The sequence below is a fragment of the Elephantulus edwardii genome, unplaced genomic scaffold (assembly GCF_000299155.1).
Source record: "Elephantulus edwardii isolate Elephantulus edwardi_28Jun2011 unplaced genomic scaffold, EleEdw1.0 scaffold00017, whole genome shotgun sequence".
Classification (NCBI taxonomy): domain Eukaryota; kingdom Metazoa; phylum Chordata; class Mammalia; order Macroscelidea; family Macroscelididae; genus Elephantulus; species Elephantulus edwardii.
In genome coordinates, this window is record NW_006399767.1 from 26935070 (window position 1) to 26955687 (window position 20618).

A 20618-nucleotide genomic window follows, 5' to 3' on the forward strand; every position below is an offset into this window, starting at 1 on the left:
CATTGTGTTTTCTAGATAAGGTCATGCAGACAATGTGACTAAGGCATAACCATGGCTTTGTATAGATGAAGTGTTTCAGTTTCAGTGTTGCTTCCAAGAGGCTGTCCTGAAGATGGCTCGGGAGCAGGAGGACGTCCGGCCACAGAAACACAGTGGACCCTCCTTCCAGCACTTAGGCTTCTTTCCTTAGTGTCAACAGTTCATGACCTCACTGGTTGATGATTCATCCATACACATGTTACCCTACACATATGAATCCATTACTTTTCTGAGAGTTCTGGGGACCTCCCTTATTTTGTGTGTCTTGGTGTGTGTGTTCTCTTTTTTTAATCTCTTCTGGCTTGACCTTTCACTTCTTCAAAGCAGTGACTTTTGATTTCTCTATATAAAATCCTACTTTTATCTATAAAAATCTTAAGTTTGAACCAAACTTCAACCTTTAGAAACATTATATTAGCATTCTTTCCAAAGAGATATTTCTTTACACCTAAATCTCGTTTCCTCTGCATGACAAACAGTCTCAAAATCATATAGCAACTTCTGTCTTAAAAGCATGGCCTCTGTGAAGAATGTTAACAAAAGTCCTTTAAAAATTTACTGAATTAAATTTAGCTCCTTCTTAATGCATGTTTCTCTCTGACCTTAAAGAGAAAGAAAAAAACAACCTAGAATACTGTACAAATCAGGTATGATTTTCCATAAAACCTTTTACCTTTCTTTCAACAGTTCATGTGCAATTAGACTTTGATGACACCACTAAATCACTACTTTACTATCTTGCTAAGGTCCACTTAACAGAGCCTGTAGTATATCACAGGGCAGGGCAGTATGGATGAAGGTGGTGTGTTGGGGAAGGATTAGGTAGGAAATAAAGCAGGATGAGACAGCCTTTTATAGGTCAGAGGCAAAACCTAGCTTAGGTTGAAGGGTGGGATCAAAATTATATGATTTTTTAAAAATTATATTATTAAACAAAGACAGGATGATAAAGGAGGTGAGAGGCAACAGGTTGAGATGTTTATGTTAATTAATGTTTAAAACAAATTTTCATCCCCAAAGCACTGAGGAATGGGCTAGCAGAAAGTCACAGTGCTAGAAAGGAGACGAGCCAGAGACCTCAGCAAGACAGAAGGCACAACTTCTGAAGCAGAAGGAAAGCCACGGGGGCTCTGAATCAAGCCTCGTACTGATCCCTACAACAGCATGCCCTCCATTCAAATTAGCTCTGAGTGAATACTTTTTGTGTGTGTGATTTAAACTTCAAATAAATCGTTACTAGAGGGAAGAGGTGGCATGCCCTCAAAATGGTTTCTTGAACCAACTGATGGTACAATTATCCAAGATAAGAGCTTGGTACCCTTTCCAAAAAAGGTAGAGTCAAGAGCCCCACTATCCCTGTACCTCTCCTAGCTGCCACCTTGCTCAGCTATTTCTTCCTCTTCTCCACTACCTACAAAGCTTACACCAAGGCCTGCTCAGGTCTGCTACAGGAAGCTCTAGGAATCTTTGGTGGCTCTGTGGGTGAATGAGGAGGAGAGTATTTTATCTTGTTGACCCAGAGTGTGAATGACACAAATGTCTCTGCCTTCAAACCAGGAGGTGACTTGACCCTTCAGTGCCCTGAAGATTCCACTTCATGTGCAGAGCGCCACAGGGCTTGATATATAGGCAAGAGATGATGTTTGAGCCACACAGGAAGCTGCCACTGATTTCCTGGGGTATAACTATGCCTTGGCCCGTCTTCTGCATTAGAACAGCTTACTTACACCCCCCAGGAGTGAGTCCAGCACTCCTCAGTCACCCCAGCATCACAGGCAGGCTTAGTCCACAGTGGATGGAGCCTTTTGTCTGTGTGGTGCTATTGCTGGTGATCTTCTCTCTCCTTGGCAGAGACTTCTGTGCTGCCACCGTCAGAGCTCAAAGAGGGGGTTATATTTTCTAATCTCCTGAAGAAGTTTTTCTTTATCTTGGTTTGCATTAGCCAATGCTTGTTGGGTTTCTATTAGTTCTTTTTGTAGGGCAGGCAGTTCTTTGACCTGAGAAACAATGAGTTCACAGTTAATGAAAAGAATAGGATAAAACTACCTTGCAGCAACAACGAGTAAAGCGGACAGGTAGCAAAAATCCACAAGTTAGGTCAATGATAAAGAGAGCCCAAAAAGTGGAATCTGTGATCAACAAGCATTTCATTCAACTCTGGACTTACAGCCTCTATTTTCTTCTAGAGCTGCTGAGGGAAGACCAAGTGACAGGAATCCAGACCACTCAGACGCACAGCAGAGCAACATTTAAAGCTTTCTGGGCTTTATCCGTTTCCCCTGTTATGGTCTCTAAGCACTTAAGGAAAAGATACTCTACACTTAGGTCCTCCTCACCTGCTGTCCAACAGCCTCCCCTGTGGGCATCAAAAACATATGTTCTTTTAAGGGTTGCATCGTCTCACTTTTAGGTACTTCTGTTGATGGTCTGTCTGGAGCAGCAGCTGGGAGGGGAGGAAGAAAGTAAAGGTTCTAATTAATAAACTGCTACCAAAGCCCAGACAATCCCAAGTTGTCACAAGAGAAGAGCCGAGAACAGGTCTGACTCACCACCTATGTGGAACACACCATCATCGCTGCGCTTCAGCACGATGTGTTCCATGGCCACAGTGATGGGGATAGGGCCTGGAGACGTTGGATAGATGGGGGGGATATCATCCTGCCAAAAGAACAGAAAAACGTATTATGCCCCAACCAGCGCAGAGCAATTTAGACAACAAAATGCATCCTTCTACCTTTTAGCTTGAAACCCTTTTATGTCATTATTTCTCCATCTATTCTTAAAAAAGAGAGCATAACTTAGAACCATTCTGCAGTGAGATGGAAGCTGAGATAAGCTAATGGCTTACAGACAAAGCTAGGGTTTCAGACAAGGCCTCCTCCTAGAACCTTCTGACAGCAACAAAGTGTTTGGCTGCTAACCAAAAGGTTAATGGCTCAAACCCAACATACTCTTTGCAGGAGAAAGATGTGGTAATCTGTGTCCACAAAGACTTACAATCTTGGAAATTCTAAAGAGTTGGAATTAACAGCAAATGGAATAGAACCCTGACAAAGAATGCTAGTAAGCATTCTCTCACTTGATCTTCACCATACTGTATGTTGCCAACAGAAGAAGTCAACAGCTGTCTTTGTCAGAATTCCTTCCCCAACAAAGTTTGGGGGTGGGGAAACAAAGATTCCTCTTACCTTTAGGGTGATGCGGGAGTTCAGGAGCTCAATCTGCATGGGGACCACCACTGGAATCTCCTCATCCTCCAGGAAAGGCCCCAGGCTATTGAGTACTGAAGTCAGCAGCTCGAGGTCACAGTCTCGAAGCACAAAGTGCATGAAGCCATTCTGCATGGCCAGGGGGGAGTGAACAACTGCACCAGGTCCCACCTCAAAGCGAAGGCCCACAGCTGGCCCGACACGGGCAGTCTTCAAAGGTGAAGACTCCTGAAAAGTTGCACCTTTGAGAAGTAAGACAAGTTAATAACAAGGGATTGTTCTGAACACTTTATAAACTTAACAGAGACCTGCCAATAGTTCAAGCTGGATCTAGAAGAGTTTGTAGCACCAAGGATATCAATGCTGATGTCAGATATATCCTGGCTGAAAGCAAAGAATACCAGAAGAATGTCTACTTGTGCTTTATTGACTCTACAAAGGCATTTCACTAAGCTGATGTTGTTGTTATGTGTCATCGAGTCAACTGTGACTCATAGCGACCCTATGCACTATAGCTCTGCACCCTGCCCTATCCTGAGCCAGTCTCACTATCTACAACGCACCTACCCCATTACCTCAATTACTGTGTCAATTCATCTCATCAGGGGACTTCCTCTTCTGCACTGACCCTCCACTCTTTCAAGCATGATGTCCTGCTCCAAGGACTGGTCCCTCCCTGCAACATGCCCAAAGTATGTGAGATGGATCTTCAAAATCCTTGCCTCCAAGGAGAAACTTAGTTTCACCTCCTCCAGGTCAGAGCTGTTTGCTCTCTTGTCAGTCCATGGTATGTTCAGTACACTTCTCTAGCACCACAGCTCAAGGGCATCAATTCTTCTATCATCCTTAGTCACTGTCCATAGCAAGTAATTGCAATAGTCTCTCTTAGTCTCTACACTAACATCATTGCTCTTCTGCACTCTGGAGAGCTCCCTGACAGCATATTTTCCTAATGTAATTTGTCTTTTTGTTTCTGCTAGTGCCAAGAATGTTGCTTGTGGAACTGAACAAGTTAAAAACATTAATAATTTCAATCTCTTTTCCATCTATCATGATGCTGCCAATCAGCCCAGTGGTGAGAATCTTTGTTTTCTTGATTTGACTTTGTGGATCATAACAAATTATAGCTAACACTGGGAATGGGAATGCCAGAACACTTAATTGTGCTCATGTGAAACTTACACCCAGACTTCATGGAAGTTCCTCCTCCCCACAATGGCTGCTGAAAAGAAGGCTTGTCTATGGCATCTGCCCTCAGAATACAGGACAAGAGAAAGCTAAGTTCTTGTTGTGCCCAGACAAACCCCACTGGCTCTCGTGGAATTGCTGCCATCCTCACCTGGGCACTGTCCGTGCAGGAACTGCCAGAGGCCCATGGTGCCCAGCTGCTGGAGGTTCAGTTCCTCTGCCTGCAGAGCAACTGTCAGATCTTCACCACGTACCTCAATCCCAAAAGACACCTCGTTCACTTTCAGGACCAGAACTGAGACCTGTAAAAGGAGACTGGCTTAGTTCTGAGTCCAGGCTTCCAGCTCAGAGCAGACTCTCTGCAGAAAAGAAGAGTAGCTGACCGGGTGAAGACTGAGGTCTTCTCCACTGGGTGAGACTGAACTGTTGGCCTCTGGTGAGCCCTGGCCAAAATGATCCACAACAGGGCTTCCGGGAACACCAGCATCACCCAAGACATTTGGAAGAGATCCTGCTGGAAGAGTTTCTGAACCAGGCTCTGCAGGAGAAAGGGGACAAATGGGTTAAAAAATCAGAAAGTCCTGTTCAAATCCAATCTATAAAGTGTTTACCACAACAGTAAAAGAGACAAGTGGGCTTTGAAGACCAACTGGATATCGGACACAAGTTTTTAAAATTACTATTAATTTTTTTTAGATTAAAAAAATGGGGTAGGTGTATGAGACAATAAGATTGGCACAGGATAGAGCAGGGTTTAGGGCTGTTGTACATACATAAGGTCACTATGAGTTGCAGGTGACTCAACGGCATATAACAAAAACAACAATTTTTTTTTTATTTTATTCTTTTTTGTGTGTACCATCAAATTGGATCTGACTGGTAGAAGAGGAGATTGCTCCTTCTTCTCCAGCAGAACATCTGGTGGATTCAAACCGCACACCTCTGGGATTTCAGTGCAGCTTCTTGCCACTAAGCCACCACAGCTCCCTAACAGCATTACTTTTTTACTTTTTCTTTTTATATTTTTTGTGCATGTACCATCAAATCAGATCTGCCTGACACAGGAGGAGATTGTCCCTCTTCTCCAGCAGAGCATCTGGTGGATACAAACTGCACACTTCTGGGACTGCAGTGCAGCTTCTTGCCACTAGGCCACCAGACCTCCCTAACAATTTTCTAAGTATGATAACGGTACTTGGTCACATTTGAAAAAAATTTATACTTTTCAGGTCTGAACTAGAAATATTTGTGTATAAAATTACATGATGTTTGGAATGAACTTGAATATAGGAGGAAGGGAAGTAGGTAGGAACATATATAAAACGACAAGAGGTACAGGCTCTTAACAGCCAAAGGTAAGTACATGAGGTATGGGTACACAAGAGTTCATTAGCTGATTTGGTAAACTTCTGCACATATTTGAAATTACTCATAAGAGGTTAAGAAAAACTGTAACAAAATAAACATGGTACCACTACCTAAGAAATAATGAATTCTTTTTGTATCTTATTTGGAAAAAATATCATTCAGTAAGTTTAGTAACTTTCACTAAAATGAAAGAATTACTATAACTTCCAGAGGTGAATGATTTAATTTCTAAAGGTTATTCATGTTATCAGTCAAACAAAGTGACTAGTAGGGAGCTCTGGTGGCCTGGTGGCAAGAAGCTGTGCTGCAATTCCAAAGGTGTGTGGTTCGAATCCATCAGATGCTCTGCTGGAGAAAGAGGAACAATCTCCTCCTGCATCATTTGGATCTGATTCGATTCAACGGTACACAGCAAGAGTAGAAAAAAAAAGTTAAAAAAAATTTAAAAAGTGACTTTTTACTTTTGAATACCTGATGTTATTAGGTACTGTCAAATCCCTTTCAATTTGTAACAATTCCAGGCCCACAGGAGAAAACCCCGGCTGCTCCAGCGCCACCCTCACTAACCCTCTGAGCTGCAGCCCATGTGACAGCAGCCACTGTGTCAATCTGTCTCCTTTAGGGTCTTCCTCTTTTTCACTGACCTTCTCTTTAATAATCCAGGGACTGTTCCCCCTATTCACCTAACCGTAGTCTCACAATTCTCACCTCAAAGAAGCAGACAATGATACCAGCCACAAAGCTAGGTTTACTGCTACAACTACATGTCTGTGAGCATACATGTCTCTCCTTTAGTCTGTTTCTTTTTATGATCAAAGCTATATGCTAACCAGTATCTAGTCAATGTAGAGATAAATTCATAGCTACAGACCTAATAAGATGTTTCTCTTTTCCTTGGGAGGAGACTGTGGAGGGAAGCAGGAAGTAAGTTTAAGAAATGTCTATTTTATCAAATCTCTCCTCTGGAATCCTGCTGTTCTGAATGCAGGTAACAAAACATCACTTTCTGGACGCTTGCAAACTCTGCCCAGCCCCACTTCCACTTACCAGACTCTAAGAGCATCACAAAGCCATCACTGCCGTCACTGTCCACTGAAATCCGGTCTTCAGGGCCACTGCTATCCAACGAGACCCCATCGAATGACTGCTGAGACACTGTCCTCTTCATGGAGAAAAAGCGGAGTCGAGCAGCACCTCCACTCACTGGGGCTGTCACGCCCTCATCTATCTTGGCCATGGGCTCCCTGATTAACAAAAAAAACAAACCCAACAATGATTTGGCTTAGAAGGCTTGTCTGTTCCCACCTCCTTGAAACACACTGCCCCTGAGTCGAGCCAGTAAATGCCAACATAAACAGTGACTTCAACTCACGCTTCCTATAAGTGATCGTGCAATTTTTCAACGACTGGCTTTTCTGAATCCCCTTATTCCAGCATGGCAAATGGCATGTTAACATGTCAGGATTATTCCGTATATAGAAGACACCAGTTACCTACATCCCTAGAGCTCCTGAATGGCATCTGAAGTGATTCAATCAACAAATATTTACTAACTTCTGTACACAGGCATCAAACTAGAGGAAGGACCGAGGTGGGGGGAATGGGTAAAATAATGAGTAAGAGGGGGCTTGTTCTCAAAGAGTTGATATTCAATCTCTTGTACCAGTCATATTCGATTTGATGGTACACACACAAAATATAATAAAAAATTTCTAAAAAAATTTAAAAAAGAGTTTGTACTCTCTCAGGTAAAAGGAGCTGCACTTAAATAAATACTAATTGGTAGTAAGTCACGTATGAGAGGAACAAAGTCCCAGGCCAAAAATGCTGGGCAATAGCATAGAGAAAAAAGAATGAGGAGAAAAAGATGGTTTCGTGGAAAGATGGTACTTGAGGTGGTCATTGAAGGATCATAAATGTAAGAAATAAGGCGAAAGACATTCTACAGGATAGGAACAGCATGAGCAAAGATACAGACCCTAGAAAATAAAAAGAATATTTATTAGAATGGCTAAGTATATCATGGATCGCCAATATAATAAATCTGTCTTGGAAGAAACACAGCTAGAATATTCCTTGGAAAGTTGTTCTCACATGCTTTGGGCATGTTTTCAGGAGGATCTAGTCCCTGCAGAAAGACATCATGCTGGGTAAATCAGTGAAAAAGAAGAAGACTCAACACAATGGACTGACAGTGGCTGAACAATGGGCTCAAATGCAGAGGTGACTGTGAAGATGGCTCGGCTCAGGACCTGTTCTGTTGTCCATAGGGCTGCTATGTGTCAGAGCAGACTCAACAGAACCTAATATGCAGATCTATAGAAACAGAATCTCTGGGAGTGAGGCCCAGAAATCAGTATCTTCATAAGTCCTCCAGGCAATTCTGACGTATGCTTAGTTTGATAACTGATTGCTTTAAGAATTACACCCAAAACCTAAAAAAGAACTGGAAGAAATAAAAAGTAAATAATGTGGAGTCTAAATAAGTAGGAGAATAATGGTACAAAGAGAGAACAATTCTAGAAAGTGGTAGAGAATTTTGTTTCATGTGAACTTTGAGATACCTCTCAGAGATCCCTATGCAGCTATGTATAGTAAATAATTTTAAATGCACATCAAGGGAGAGGAGGGAAAAATCACAACTAGAAATATAGACTACAGCAGAAATAAGGAAATGGATAAAACAGTCTAGAGAGAAAGTACGCAGAAATGCTATTGTTGTTGTTGGTACCATCAAGTCAAGTATGACTCACAACGATCCTATTAACAACAGATCTGAATTCCATCCTATGTTGTGCCGTCCTCATCATCTCTAAAACAACAGACCCCACTGTTACAGTCATCGTGTCAATCTTCCTGGTTAGGGGTTTCCTATCTTTCACCGACCCTCCATCATTCCAAGCATGATGTTCCTCTCCAAGAAACAGCCTCTCCTAGCAACATACCCAAAAATAGGTGAGATGAAGCTTTGCCATCCTTGCCTTCAAAGACTATTCTGGTTACCCTTTTCAAAAGTGTAGTATGGCACAAATCTTCTGAAAGTTTGGCAAATGCATCTAGAATCTTCAAAAGGTTTATAGCTCTTGACTGAATAATTCTACGTCTAGGTTTATATTCTAAACAAAGATTCAGCTGTGTGTAGCATACACAAAGAGAATTCACAAAAAGGCATTAATGCAGTATTCCTTCCAGCTGGGAGCGCTGGTCGTCCATGGTTAAGCACTAAAATACCAAATAAAAGGTTGGCAGTTTGAACCAACAGCCACCTTGAGGGAGAAAGATGTGGCATTCTTCCTTCCTAGAGATTACAACATTAGAAACCCTAAGACATATTCTGTGTGTATCTTTTTTTCAGATACCAGATTTGATAAAAATGTTGTTAACACAGTTGTACAGCTAGTGGATCCTGGACAGAACTGGCTTCTTTGTTACGAAAAATGTAAGTCTATATAATGACTTAATGAATTCGAACCTGTGTCACGCCTGTGAGCATATCCACCAAAACACTGGAAACAACAATTGCTTTGATGAACTTTGAAATTAGGGCAATCAGAAAGAAAGAAACCCCACAAGATAGTTGTACTTTGTTCCACAGAGTTAGACTGAGTCAAAATCAACTGGGTGGTGGCAGATTTGGTTTGGAGGACTTTTCATTCTACCTTAGGAAAACTGGAAATAGACTAAATGAACCAAACTATGAACTGACTGAATAACTGATACATCCCATCCATCTCTACTATAAGGCACAATTACAAATCATGTATTCACTATAAAGGCTTGCTTAGACACTGTAATAAGTTAACTGCATCAATAGTAAATAACGTCTATGAATGATTGCCTGAAAAAAAACCCCACTGTGATATGTAAACTTTCACCCAAATAAAACAGATTTTTTTTGGCTTTCCAACAACTATTTATCAGCTCTTCTACATAAATAAAACATATTTTTTAAAAAAATCAAAACACCTTTGTCTTCACTAACAACAACAAAAAAAATCATGCATTCAAATATCTAATTAGTGGTAAAATATTCACAAGAAAACATGAAAAATGCAGGATATAAGAGTACAGAAACATAATATTCTTGTAAAAATTACATTTGTGTATAAGTGTACACATATATAAACATTCACATGGACACACAAATAAAGGCATAAAAAACTAGAAGAACATGTAAACAAAGATTATATAAAACACAATGTACATGAATTAAACACAATGTATATGAATAATTGTATGAAAACCAATTTAAAAAAATTGGAAAAACACAGGCCCAAATAGAAAGGTTGTCTACTTCTGTATACTATTTTTACACATAATATTTATTTTTTTTCCATTGTTCTTCTCTGTCAATACAAAGAACACAAATAACTTTTAGCATTTGAAAATAAGAATTATGAAAAATGGTCAGAATATGGACAATCTAGCCCTGGAGAATATTTACAAATACAGAAGAAGAAGAAGAAAGCAGCCAAAGAGAAGTGCAAGCACCCAGGCAGCACCACAAATGCTACGATCTGACGAGCAATGTCCAGTCCAGTCCCAGAGGCGTCCAGGAGGAGCAGGACTGAGAAGGGGCCACTGGCCCAAGCAGTTAGGAAGTCACTGTTAATGTTAAACAGGAGCTTCTTTCACACACCTGTCTTCTTTTTCACCTTTCCTCTTTTCCCATCTCCCTTACTCTTCTCCATCTAGAAAAGGCAGTACCGATTGGTGATGAGAAGTGTGGCTTTCAGTCTTTGCCTCACCACTTAAAAGCCGTATGATCTTGAGCAAGCTCCTTACCTCACTGAGCCTTAGTTTCCTCATCTGTAAAATGGGGAGTGATATTAGTACCTACCTTAATAACACTGCTATAAGAATTAATTGAGTTTATAAAATAGGATTGACCCAGGGTGAGGGAAAGAATAGGAAAAGAGTGGCTAGATAATGAACACTACAGAGGAACAGATGAAGTAAAGAACTGCCTGAAAGGAATGAATATATGGTTTGGTATTGTATGTATGACAATTAACAATCTAGAACAAGAGGTGCACTACAAAATGAACTGGGAGAGGGAGAGAGGAGGGGAAGGGAGAAAAATGTGCATCAATGAATGAATAAAAACCCAACTTTTCTGTAAACTCTCAATAAAATAATAATTTTTTAAATCCTTTATATGGGAGAAGGATGGGCAATCTCCTGTGTGATTAACTGCCTCTGAAAACCTGCGCGAGGGTCAGCTGAGTAACACATCTTGACTGCATGTTTGGTCAATTTCAGACTGCAAGATTTGGTTAAAAAAAATAATAATTAATTGAAGTAAATAATAAAATACAGAACAGTGCCTGCCTGGTATACAGAAAGCACCAGGAAATGTTGGCTAGTAGATTTTTTTCATGTAGCCCCTTAAGTTTTCTTCTTTTCTTACTCTTATGCTTTCTATAGTAACTAGCAGGTACTAGTAACAAGAGGCTTTGCTTAGATTCACTTAAGACAAAAGTTCTAAGGTACTAACCTCCAAATTATGCTTACTAAATCCCAAAGTGTCCTAGTAAAGACATGCCTGAGTCTTCATTATCTTTCCTACAGTCACAAGCATTCATGGAAATCCAGACTTTTTCACTCTTCTGACTACAAGCCTCTGTTTCTTGCTGCTCTTTATGGCATATCCAGTGCCTGGCACAGAAACTGACATATAGCAAGGGCTAAAAAAATATTTGTCGAAAGAACAGATGAATTTTTTTTTTCTTGCAGAGACTGATCAGTTGGACTGGTTTCGGTTTTTCTACTTACAAGATACAGGATTCATGGACTCATCTAATGCCTTTGTTTCTTCATTTACAATCTGAGACTAGAAATACCTATCAGCTATCTCCTTGGACTATCATGGGGATCAAATAAAATAAAAATACTCCCAGAAGCCCGACTAAAAAGAATGAAACCGTATATTGACATCATGCATGATTATTCAGATACAGCATATCTGTATCAGTATGGGTGAATTGAGGACAGAAAATGTAACTGATTCTGTTGTTGGGCACTGCTGAGTTGGAAGGACTCATAGCTGACCCTCCCGTGGGTTTTCAGGGGCTGTAAATTGCGTGAAAGGAGACTATCCATCTTTCTCCTGCAGAGCAGCTGGTGGATTCAAACTGCCGGTTGCACTGTTTTCCTTTGGATTTGCAGTGCAACTCCTGATTACTACATCACCAGAGTCCCTGTAATTGATTCTAGAAAGTAAAAAACGCTAAGTTGAAAGTGTCCAAGAACAGACTACAATATATGAAGGTATATGAAAGTCCATAGGATTTTTCATGATGTTATTGTAATTTCTAGCCCTTCCTTCTTCCTTTAGAACAGAATTAATCTTGGAAAGGAAATCTAGTATAAGGGAATTCTGGTGGCCTAGTGGTAAGGAGTTGTGCTGTCAGCTCAAAGGTACATGGTTTGAACCCACTGGCAGTAGCTCCCTTTGTGGGGAAAAATGGGCATTCTTCTTCAGTGCGATCTGCAGCCTCTGAAAACCCTATGGATGATCAGCTAAGAGTCAATTCCAACTCAATGGCACATGACAACAGCAATAACTGGCACAACCTATGTTCTCTAATGAGTTTGAAAATTCCTCCACTGCCCTTAAACTAGGCACCAGAGGCTGTGCCACATTGAGGCATTCGATGCACTCTCATATGGTCCCAATCTAAAAGAGAACACAGAATAAGTGCTGAAATCGAATGTTGAGCGCTAAGAGGACACAGTGGGGTGACCTCAAAAAGGCAGAGAACCACTCACTTGGCTGGGGGTAGGGACAACATCCTGTGCATGGTGGAGGTCATACGATCTTTGCCCAAACTGAAGGCATCTTTAGTCAAGGACACAGCTTCCTTGGTAAGGTCCATGGTGGCATGAAGGGCTTCTTTGGTAGCATCCTTGGTCATATGAATAGCACTTGATAGCTCCCCCTCAATATTCTTCAAGGGGATAAGCTCATCCTGTCCATTCACAGCAGCATCTCTGCCACTTGGGGGCTTCCCCACAGCTGGTAAGTTTGATGCCTGGGCTCTGCTTAGTCTCTTGGCCTGGAGGGACTCAACTGCCTCATGACCCTTAGCTGCCAGTGGCTGTGCAAGTGCACCTGTGTGCTGAAGCTCTCCATTACTAGGGGGAGGCAGTGACCTGTCCTGCAATACATCCACATTTTCAATGCTATTATCCTCCAGGACCTTCTCAGGGCTTGCTGGGCCCTGGTCAGAGGAGGCATCAGACTTCAGCTCCCGATCCTCAGAAGGAGAAAGTTCTGAGTCTACGAGACTGGTGGTATCTGAACCTCCAGCGTCAGCCTCTGCTGGCCCATTGACAGGCTGCATGAGCAAAGCAACTTCAGCGCTGGGGAAGAGGACTCCAATGCAAGCTGTCTGGTCCTGGAGGGGAGTCCCAGTCATGGCCTCCGTATCCTTAGTCAACTGCTCCTGAAGACCCTGCAACACCTCCTTCAGGCGGAGCAGAGCCAAGTACTGGTAGTGATCAAGCCTCACACGGACATGGACAGGGGAGTGCACCAGCATGTGAATATCTGCTGCGTCCTTCAGCTCTGTCAGAGGCCCTTTGCTGTCCACATCAACTTTGACTCCTTGCAAAATTTCCATGACTTCTGTAAGTCCTGACAGGCTTTTTAAATCTTGCTCAGTTTTTGACCTCTGATGGGGCACAGAGTCAGGGGCAAGGGCCTCAGAATGGGCAGGGCTGCAGAAGCTGGCTGATGGTTTCAGCCGTCCCTCTGCAGCCAAAAGGCGCTTCCGTGCCTGGGCTTGCTGCCAGCGCAGGGGGAGGCAGGCCCAAACGGACAAGGGAAAAGGGGCCACAAAATTCAAAGTATGGCCTTTGAAGTTCTCTGTTCCCTCAAAGTCCAAGGAGATCTGGGCAAAGTGAATGGACCAGAGATCCTGGGAAGCCTTGGGCTTCTGGGGCAAGAGAGGACTAGGCTGAGGGAAGGAGGAATCCATCTGGAAGGCATGATGCAAAAAAAGCATGTGCAAAAGGCTGAAGCCACCTTGAACCTTGGGAAAGTGAACATAGCTGGAATGAAAAAACTCAGTAGCAGCAAAACCTCGGAAGAGGCTCTGGAGATCTGGACAGCCACAGTGTGGGACATGACGTGTATTAGTGGCAGTCATTCCTGATGTAGAGATGACAAGAGCCTGGGGACGCTGTAGTCCAGCCAGCTCCCTCTTCTCCAGTGGGAAGCTCACCTGCAGAGAGAAAATGAAACAGTTCAGAACGTCTATCTGAGTATAATAGCAATACACCATTAATACATATGTGACAGGCCATTTGAACTGTGAAGCTCTTTCTTCCATGAAATGTAGAGATTACAATCCTAGATTATAGGTGAGCTCTGGTGGCCTAGTGACAAGAAGCTGCACTGCAATCTCAGAGGTACATGGTTCAAATCCACTAGATGTTCTGCTGGAGAAGGAGGAACAATCTCCTCCTGTATCAGTCAGATCTGATTTGACGGTACACAACAAAAAATAATGAAAAAATTCTAGATTATAATTGTGTTTAACTATGGGGAGAAATTCACACTCCCTACCTTCAACCAGAAGGCATCCAGTCGGATATCCAAATGTTCATCTTTCTGGCTTGAATCTTCCAACTTGTAAATAGCTTTGAAGTGTTCTAAGCTGCGGTATAAGTCCAGGCAAAAGAGGTTTCCCCAGAGCAAGCTGACAGGATCCATAGTAAATGTTAGTCCATTCAACTGAATGTAGAGATTGGGACACGGAACTGGAAAGTGAAAGGAAAAAGAATCACCACATACAAAGCAGCAGTTACATCCTTTCACTGTATATGTAGAAGCAAAGGTACACAGTCATACAAGGCACTGCCTGTTGAAAAGGCATGAGGCAAGCAACTCAAAACAAATGAAGATGTAAGTAGTGAGCCCAAGGCTGACACACATGAAGAGCATGAACTGGAGAGAAAGAAATAACTAGACTGGACGCCTACCTGGAAGGTCTTGATTATCTGGGAAGTAATACTCCGTAAATTCAATGTGAATGGCAGAAACCTGAGTGGGTAGGTTGTGGAGTTTCCGACTGCAGGAAAGGAGTGTAGATGGTTTCTTACTTGGCTGCCCAGCTGTAGAAACCTAAGCACAATCACAAGGCAGTCAGTAGTAGTAGCAGCAGCAGCAGCAGCACCAGAACAGAACTCAATTTCCTGAGCAGAGTGAAAAAGCCTCTAGTATCCTCCCCAGATCTGTCACAGGGGAGCTTGGTGCTTTCACACATACTCTAGGCTTTCTCTCGCCTGCCTAACACTACCCACAAGTTGCTTTTTTTTTAGTGGAAGCTTTGTAGTAAGGCATTCAGAGGAAAAGTAGTGGAATTCTGAAGCCCTGATATCAGCTGACATACACAAAGGAAAACAGTCAAGTTATTAATTCACCCAGAAGTGAAGATGCATGTCTCCAAATTCTACAACCTAATGATATTCTGTGTAAGGTAGCCTACTGGTAAGGAGCTGCACTGCAATCCCAAAGGCATGAAGTTCAAATCCACCAGCTGCTGCAAGGAAGAAAGATGAGCAGTCTCTGTATGATTAAAACTGCCTCTAAAAGTCAGCTAGAGAGTCAGCTATGGGTTGGTTCCAACTCAACGGTATACAACAACATGATGTGCTAGCTGCCTTTCAAATGAATCAGTCCACCCTCTCTTGCAAGTCCTGGGCTCCTCACCTGGTGGATGTCCAGGTCATCTACTCGTACGACCATGCAGCTAGAGCGTAAGCGATTCCATGCTGGGGGCCGAAAAGCAGCCTGTCGTCCCTGAGAAGCACTTATTTCAAGGGGATTCTTTTGAGGACTGGAGAGAGAATCTAAATAAAAAGGTTAATAAAAATAATCAGATATATTCAACTCTCGTAAAAAAAATTTAAGAAAATACAATACCCAAGTCTATATCCAATGCATAGAAAAGAGAGAAGAACATTATTTAGCTCCTCAATTGTGTTTTAAAACTGTGTTTTCATTAAGACCAAAGTAATAACCTAAAGGGGATGCCAAATTTCCCTTAAATACCACAGCTAATGTGCAAGGAGCTAGAGTCGGAAAATCAAAAGGGCCGAACTCGTTCAGCATTTCTTAAGCTCAAGGAACTGAAGAACAAATTCCAACCTAGAGTTGCTATAATCAAGGATGCTTTAGGCAGAATAGTAAATGATCCAGGAAGTATTAAAAGAAGATGGAAGGAATATACTGAGTCATTTTATCAAAAGGAATTGGCAGATACAGAAGAATTTAATGAAATAACACACCACTGGACCAATTGGTAGCATCAGGATGGATGGCGAAGAGATTGAGATTGTTCACAGCTTCAGTTTGCTTGGCTTCACGATCAATACTCTTGGCACCAGCAGCCAGGAAATCAAAAAACATAACACGATGGGAAAGTCTGCTGTTAGAGACCTCTCTAAAGTACTCAAGAGCAACGATGTCTCTCTGGAGACTAAGGTGCGCCTGATACAGGCCATGGTTTTCGCAATCACTTGTTATGCATCAGAGAGTTGGACAAAGACTAGGGAAGACAGAAGGAGAATTGATGCCTTTGAGCTGTGGTGCTGGAGAAAACTATTGAATGTACCCTGGACTGCCAAGTAAACACACAGATTCATCCTGGGGAGGGTTAAACCAGGCTACTCCTTGGAGGCAAGGATTCTGTGGCTTCGTCTGACATACTTTGGACATGTTGTAAGGAGAGACAGGTCCTTGGAGAGAGACATCATTTTTGGTAAGGTGGAGGGACAGCGCAGGAGGGGAAGACCCTTTTTGAGGTAGATTTATTCAGTGACTGGGGTAACTGAGATGGGTGTGTCAGAGGCCATGCGATTGGCACAGGATAGGGGCAGGGTTTAGGGCTGTTGTATATAGGGTCGCCATGAGTCGCAAATGACTCGACGGCACATAACAACAACAACAACAACAACATCTGAGCAAGAGCCTATGGTGATGAAGGAAGAAGTTCAAGCTGCTTTGAAGGAAATAGCAAAAAATAAGGCCCCAGGAATACATGGTATACCAACTGAAGGCTCTCTGGAGAACAACCACTTGGCCAACTGACTGGAAGAGATCTATATTTGTTCCCATTCCAAAGAAGGGTGACCCAACTAAGTGTGGAAACTACAGAACAATATCATTGATTTCACATGCAAGCAAGATTCTACTGAAGATTATCCAAAAACGACTGGAACAACACATCAGCAGAGAATTGCCAGAAGTCCAGGCTGGGTTTAGAAGGGGTCGTGGTACTAGGGATATTGTAGCTGATGTTAGATGGATCTTAGCTGAAAGCAGGGAATACCAGAAGAATGTCTATCTGTGCTTCACTGATTATGCAAAGGCGTTTGACTGTGTGGATCATATCAAATTGTGGCTGACTCTGAGAAGAATGGGAATCCCAGAACATTTAATCGTGCTACTGCGAAACCTATACCTGGACCAAGAGGCAGTTGTCAGAACAGAGCAGGGTAACACTGCATGGTTCAAAATTGGGAAGGAGTAAGCCAGGGATGTGTCCTGTCTCCATACCTTTTCAACCTGTATGCAGAGCAGATTATCCGGGAGGCTGGGCTCTATGAGGAGAATTGTGGCATCAGGATTGGTGGAAGATCTATTAATAATCTGCATTATGCAGATGACACAACCCTGCTTGCTGAAACTGAGGAGGACCTAAAGCACCTGCTGCAGAGGGTCAAGGACTGCAGCCTTCAGTATGGATTGAGGCTCAATGTCAAGAAGACAAAGATTCTCACCACTGGACTAATTGGTAGCATCAGGATGGATGGCGAAGAGATTGAGATTGTTCACAGCTTTAGTATGCTCGGCTCCACAGTCAATACTCTTGGCACCAGCAGTCAGGAAATCAAAAACCGTATCGCGATGGGAAAGTCTGCGGTTAGGGACCTCTCTAAAGTACTCAAGAGCAACGGTGTCTCTCTGGAAACTAAGGTGCGCCTGATACAGGCCATGGTCTTTGCAATCACTTGTTATGCATCAGAGAGTTGGACAAAGACTAGGGAAGACAGAAGGAGAATTGATGCCTTTGAGCTGTGGTGCTGGAGAAGAGTAGTGAATGTACCCTGGACTGCCAAGAAAACATACAGATTCATCCTGGAGAGTATTAAACCAAGCAACTCCTTGGAGGAAGGATTCTGGGGCTTTGCCTGACATACTTTGGGCATGTTGCAAGGAGGGACAGGTCCTTGGACAGAGACATCATGCTTGGGAGGGTGGAGGGACGGCGCAAGAGGGGAAGACCCTCTATGAGATGGATTGATTCAGTGACTGGGGTAATCGGGATGGGTGTGTCAGAGGCAGTGCAATTGGCACAGGATAGAGCAGGGTTTAGGGCTATTATACATAGGGTCACTATGAGTCGCAAACGACTCCACAGCACATAACAACAACAACAACTGGTGGAGACAAACAGAACTCTGTAAGAAAGTCACTGATGTCTCTCAATTGCATAGAGCTGGGATAATTCAAATGTGACTGACACGAGGAGAAGGAGTTGAAGTTCTCTAGTTTTTCACAACCAACCTGCTTTCCTCCTGAAGGGGGAGTCTACTCCCAGGTGCCAGGGTGGTTTTAGACCTGTTTCCTCATGCCACTTCTCCATTTTACTCTGAAATTCCATCACCAGTTTCTGGGCCCACTGGCCACGGGTCTCCATGGCCTCACAGTGCCGTACCCAGTGTTTGCAGCTGTCACCTGGGGGGGCGGGGGAGCAAAAACCTTTTAGCTTAAGACCAGGATCCACTGTTACATTTAATCCTTCCCATCAATAAAATCACAAGTCAAAACCTGATTTCTCACCCCTAATCTAGAATTCTCAAATATAAGGAATAATTTCCAATAGCAAGACTTAAATTCTTCTGAATTCCACATGTGATTTTTCCTCACAGGTCCCAGTTGCTGGCTGACTGCTGCTATCTTCAACTGCAGACTATTAGAGAGGCTCTAACACTAGTGGAAGTAAGGAGCAGAAAGTAGGATCAAAAGCAGTAATTTTCCTACTTCTTTTCATCACTGTGAAAAAATAGTGAGGTCTAGAATTTTCTAGACAATACTCTTGTGAAACATATTATCAATACTTCTCTAAGCATGTGCTGTAATCTCTAATTCTTGGCATGTTCCTGCTGAGAAATCAGAGATAAATTGGGGAATCTTCCCTCAATCCTACAAACAAGCTACAACTATCCCCACTCAGAATTTTCCTACCTGCCCAGTGGAAAGGGTAATAGTCAAATGCCATCTTGCGAAACGTAAGCTGCATGGCACCACCCATCAATCTATTTGCAGAGACACCTGTAGGAGAGAAATCCTGCTGAAGATTATCCAGAAAAAGACTTGAACAGTACACTGACAGAGAACTACCAGAAATACAGGCTGGGTTTAGAAGAGGTCATGACATTAGGGACATTATTGCCAATGTCAGATGGATCATGGCAGAGAGCAGAGAATACCAGAAGAATGTCTATCTCTGTTTCATTGACTATGTAAAGGTATTTGACTGTGTGCAACACATTAAATTGTGGCTAACCTTGAGGTAAATGGGAATCTCAGAGCACTTGATCGTACTTATACAAAACCTATACTTGGACCAAGAAGCAGTCCTCAGAACAGAGCAAGGAAACACTACATGATTCAAGATCAGGGAAGGAGTGCATCAGAGATGTATCCTGTCCCTGTATCTTTTCAATCTATATACAGAAGAGATCATTCAGGAAGCAGGGATTAATGAGGAGTGTGGTATCAGGATTAGAGGAAGACTAATTAACAACCAGTCTCTCCTCACAACATGTCCAAAGTATGTTAGACAGAGCCTCAGAGAAAACAGTCCTTGGAGAAGGACATCATGCTTGGGGGAGTGGAGGGACAGTGCAGGAGGGGAAGGCCCTCTATGAGGTGGATTGATTCAGTGACTGGGGTAATCGGGATGGGCGTGTCAGAGACAGTGTGATTGGCACAGGACAGAGCAGAGTTTAGGGCTGTTGTACATAGGGTCACTATGAGTCACAAGCAACTCGACGGCACGTAACAAGAACAACAAACAATTAACAACCTACAATATGCAGATAATACAACCTTGCTTGCTGAAATTGAGGAAAACCTGAAGCACTTGCTGCAAAAAGTCAAGGACTGTAGTCTTCAATATGGATTGAAGCTCAACATCAAGAAGACAAAGATTCTCATTACTGGGCCAATTGGCAGCATCATATTAGATGGAGAAGAGATTGACATTGCTTACAATTACAGCTTGCTCAGATCCACAATCAACACTCCTAACACCAGCAGTCAGGAAATGAAAAGTCAAATTGCACTGGGAAAATCTGCTGTCATGGACCTCTCCAGAGTGCTGAAGAGCAACATTGTCAGTCTAGGTACTAAGGTGTGCCTAATCAAGGCCATGGTCTTCTCAATTACTTGTTATGCTTCAGAGAGCTGGAAATGACTGAGAATGACAGAAGAACAACATATGCCTTCGAGCTGTGGTGCTACAGAAGAGTCTTGAACATACCCATGGACTGCCAAGAAAACAAATAGGTCTGTATTGGAGAGGGTGAAACCAAGTCTTTCCTTGGAGGCTAGGATTTTGAAGCTCTGCCTCACCTACTTTGGGCACGTGTCCAGGAGAGATCAGTCCTTGGAGAAGGATATCATGCTCAGAAGGGTGGATGGACAGCGCAGGAGAGGGAGACCCCGGATGAGATGGGTTGATACAGTGACTGGGGCAATGTGGGTTGATGTGTCAGAATTCGTCCTAGCTCAGGATA

The 20618-nt window shown here is 42.8% G+C and overlaps 1 protein-coding gene across 1 annotated transcript in view; it reads right to left on the reverse strand.

The window, feature by feature from the left end:
- Positions 1 to 1910: 1910 nt before the first annotated feature.
- The window catches only part of UHRF1BP1 (UHRF1 binding protein 1), a 78805-nt gene continuing 60097 nt past the window's right edge, over positions 1911 to 20618 (reverse strand). The window contains exons 9-21 of the mRNA XM_006882063.1: positions 19063 to 19149; positions 18382 to 18552; positions 15523 to 15662; positions 14793 to 14934; positions 14377 to 14570; positions 12576 to 14032; positions 6852 to 7048; positions 4820 to 4974; positions 4588 to 4738; positions 3228 to 3490; positions 2589 to 2697; positions 2376 to 2482; positions 1911 to 2036 (exon numbers count right to left, since the gene is read on the reverse strand). Of these exons, the coding sequence (XP_006882125.1) occupies positions 1911 to 2036; positions 2376 to 2482; positions 2589 to 2697; positions 3228 to 3490; positions 4588 to 4738; positions 4820 to 4974; positions 6852 to 7048; positions 12576 to 14032; positions 14377 to 14570; positions 14793 to 14934; positions 15523 to 15662; positions 18382 to 18552; positions 19063 to 19149 (3299 nt within the window). The remainder of the gene's footprint in view (positions 2037 to 2375; positions 2483 to 2588; positions 2698 to 3227; positions 3491 to 4587; positions 4739 to 4819; positions 4975 to 6851; positions 7049 to 12575; positions 14033 to 14376; positions 14571 to 14792; positions 14935 to 15522; positions 15663 to 18381; positions 18553 to 19062; positions 19150 to 20618) is intronic.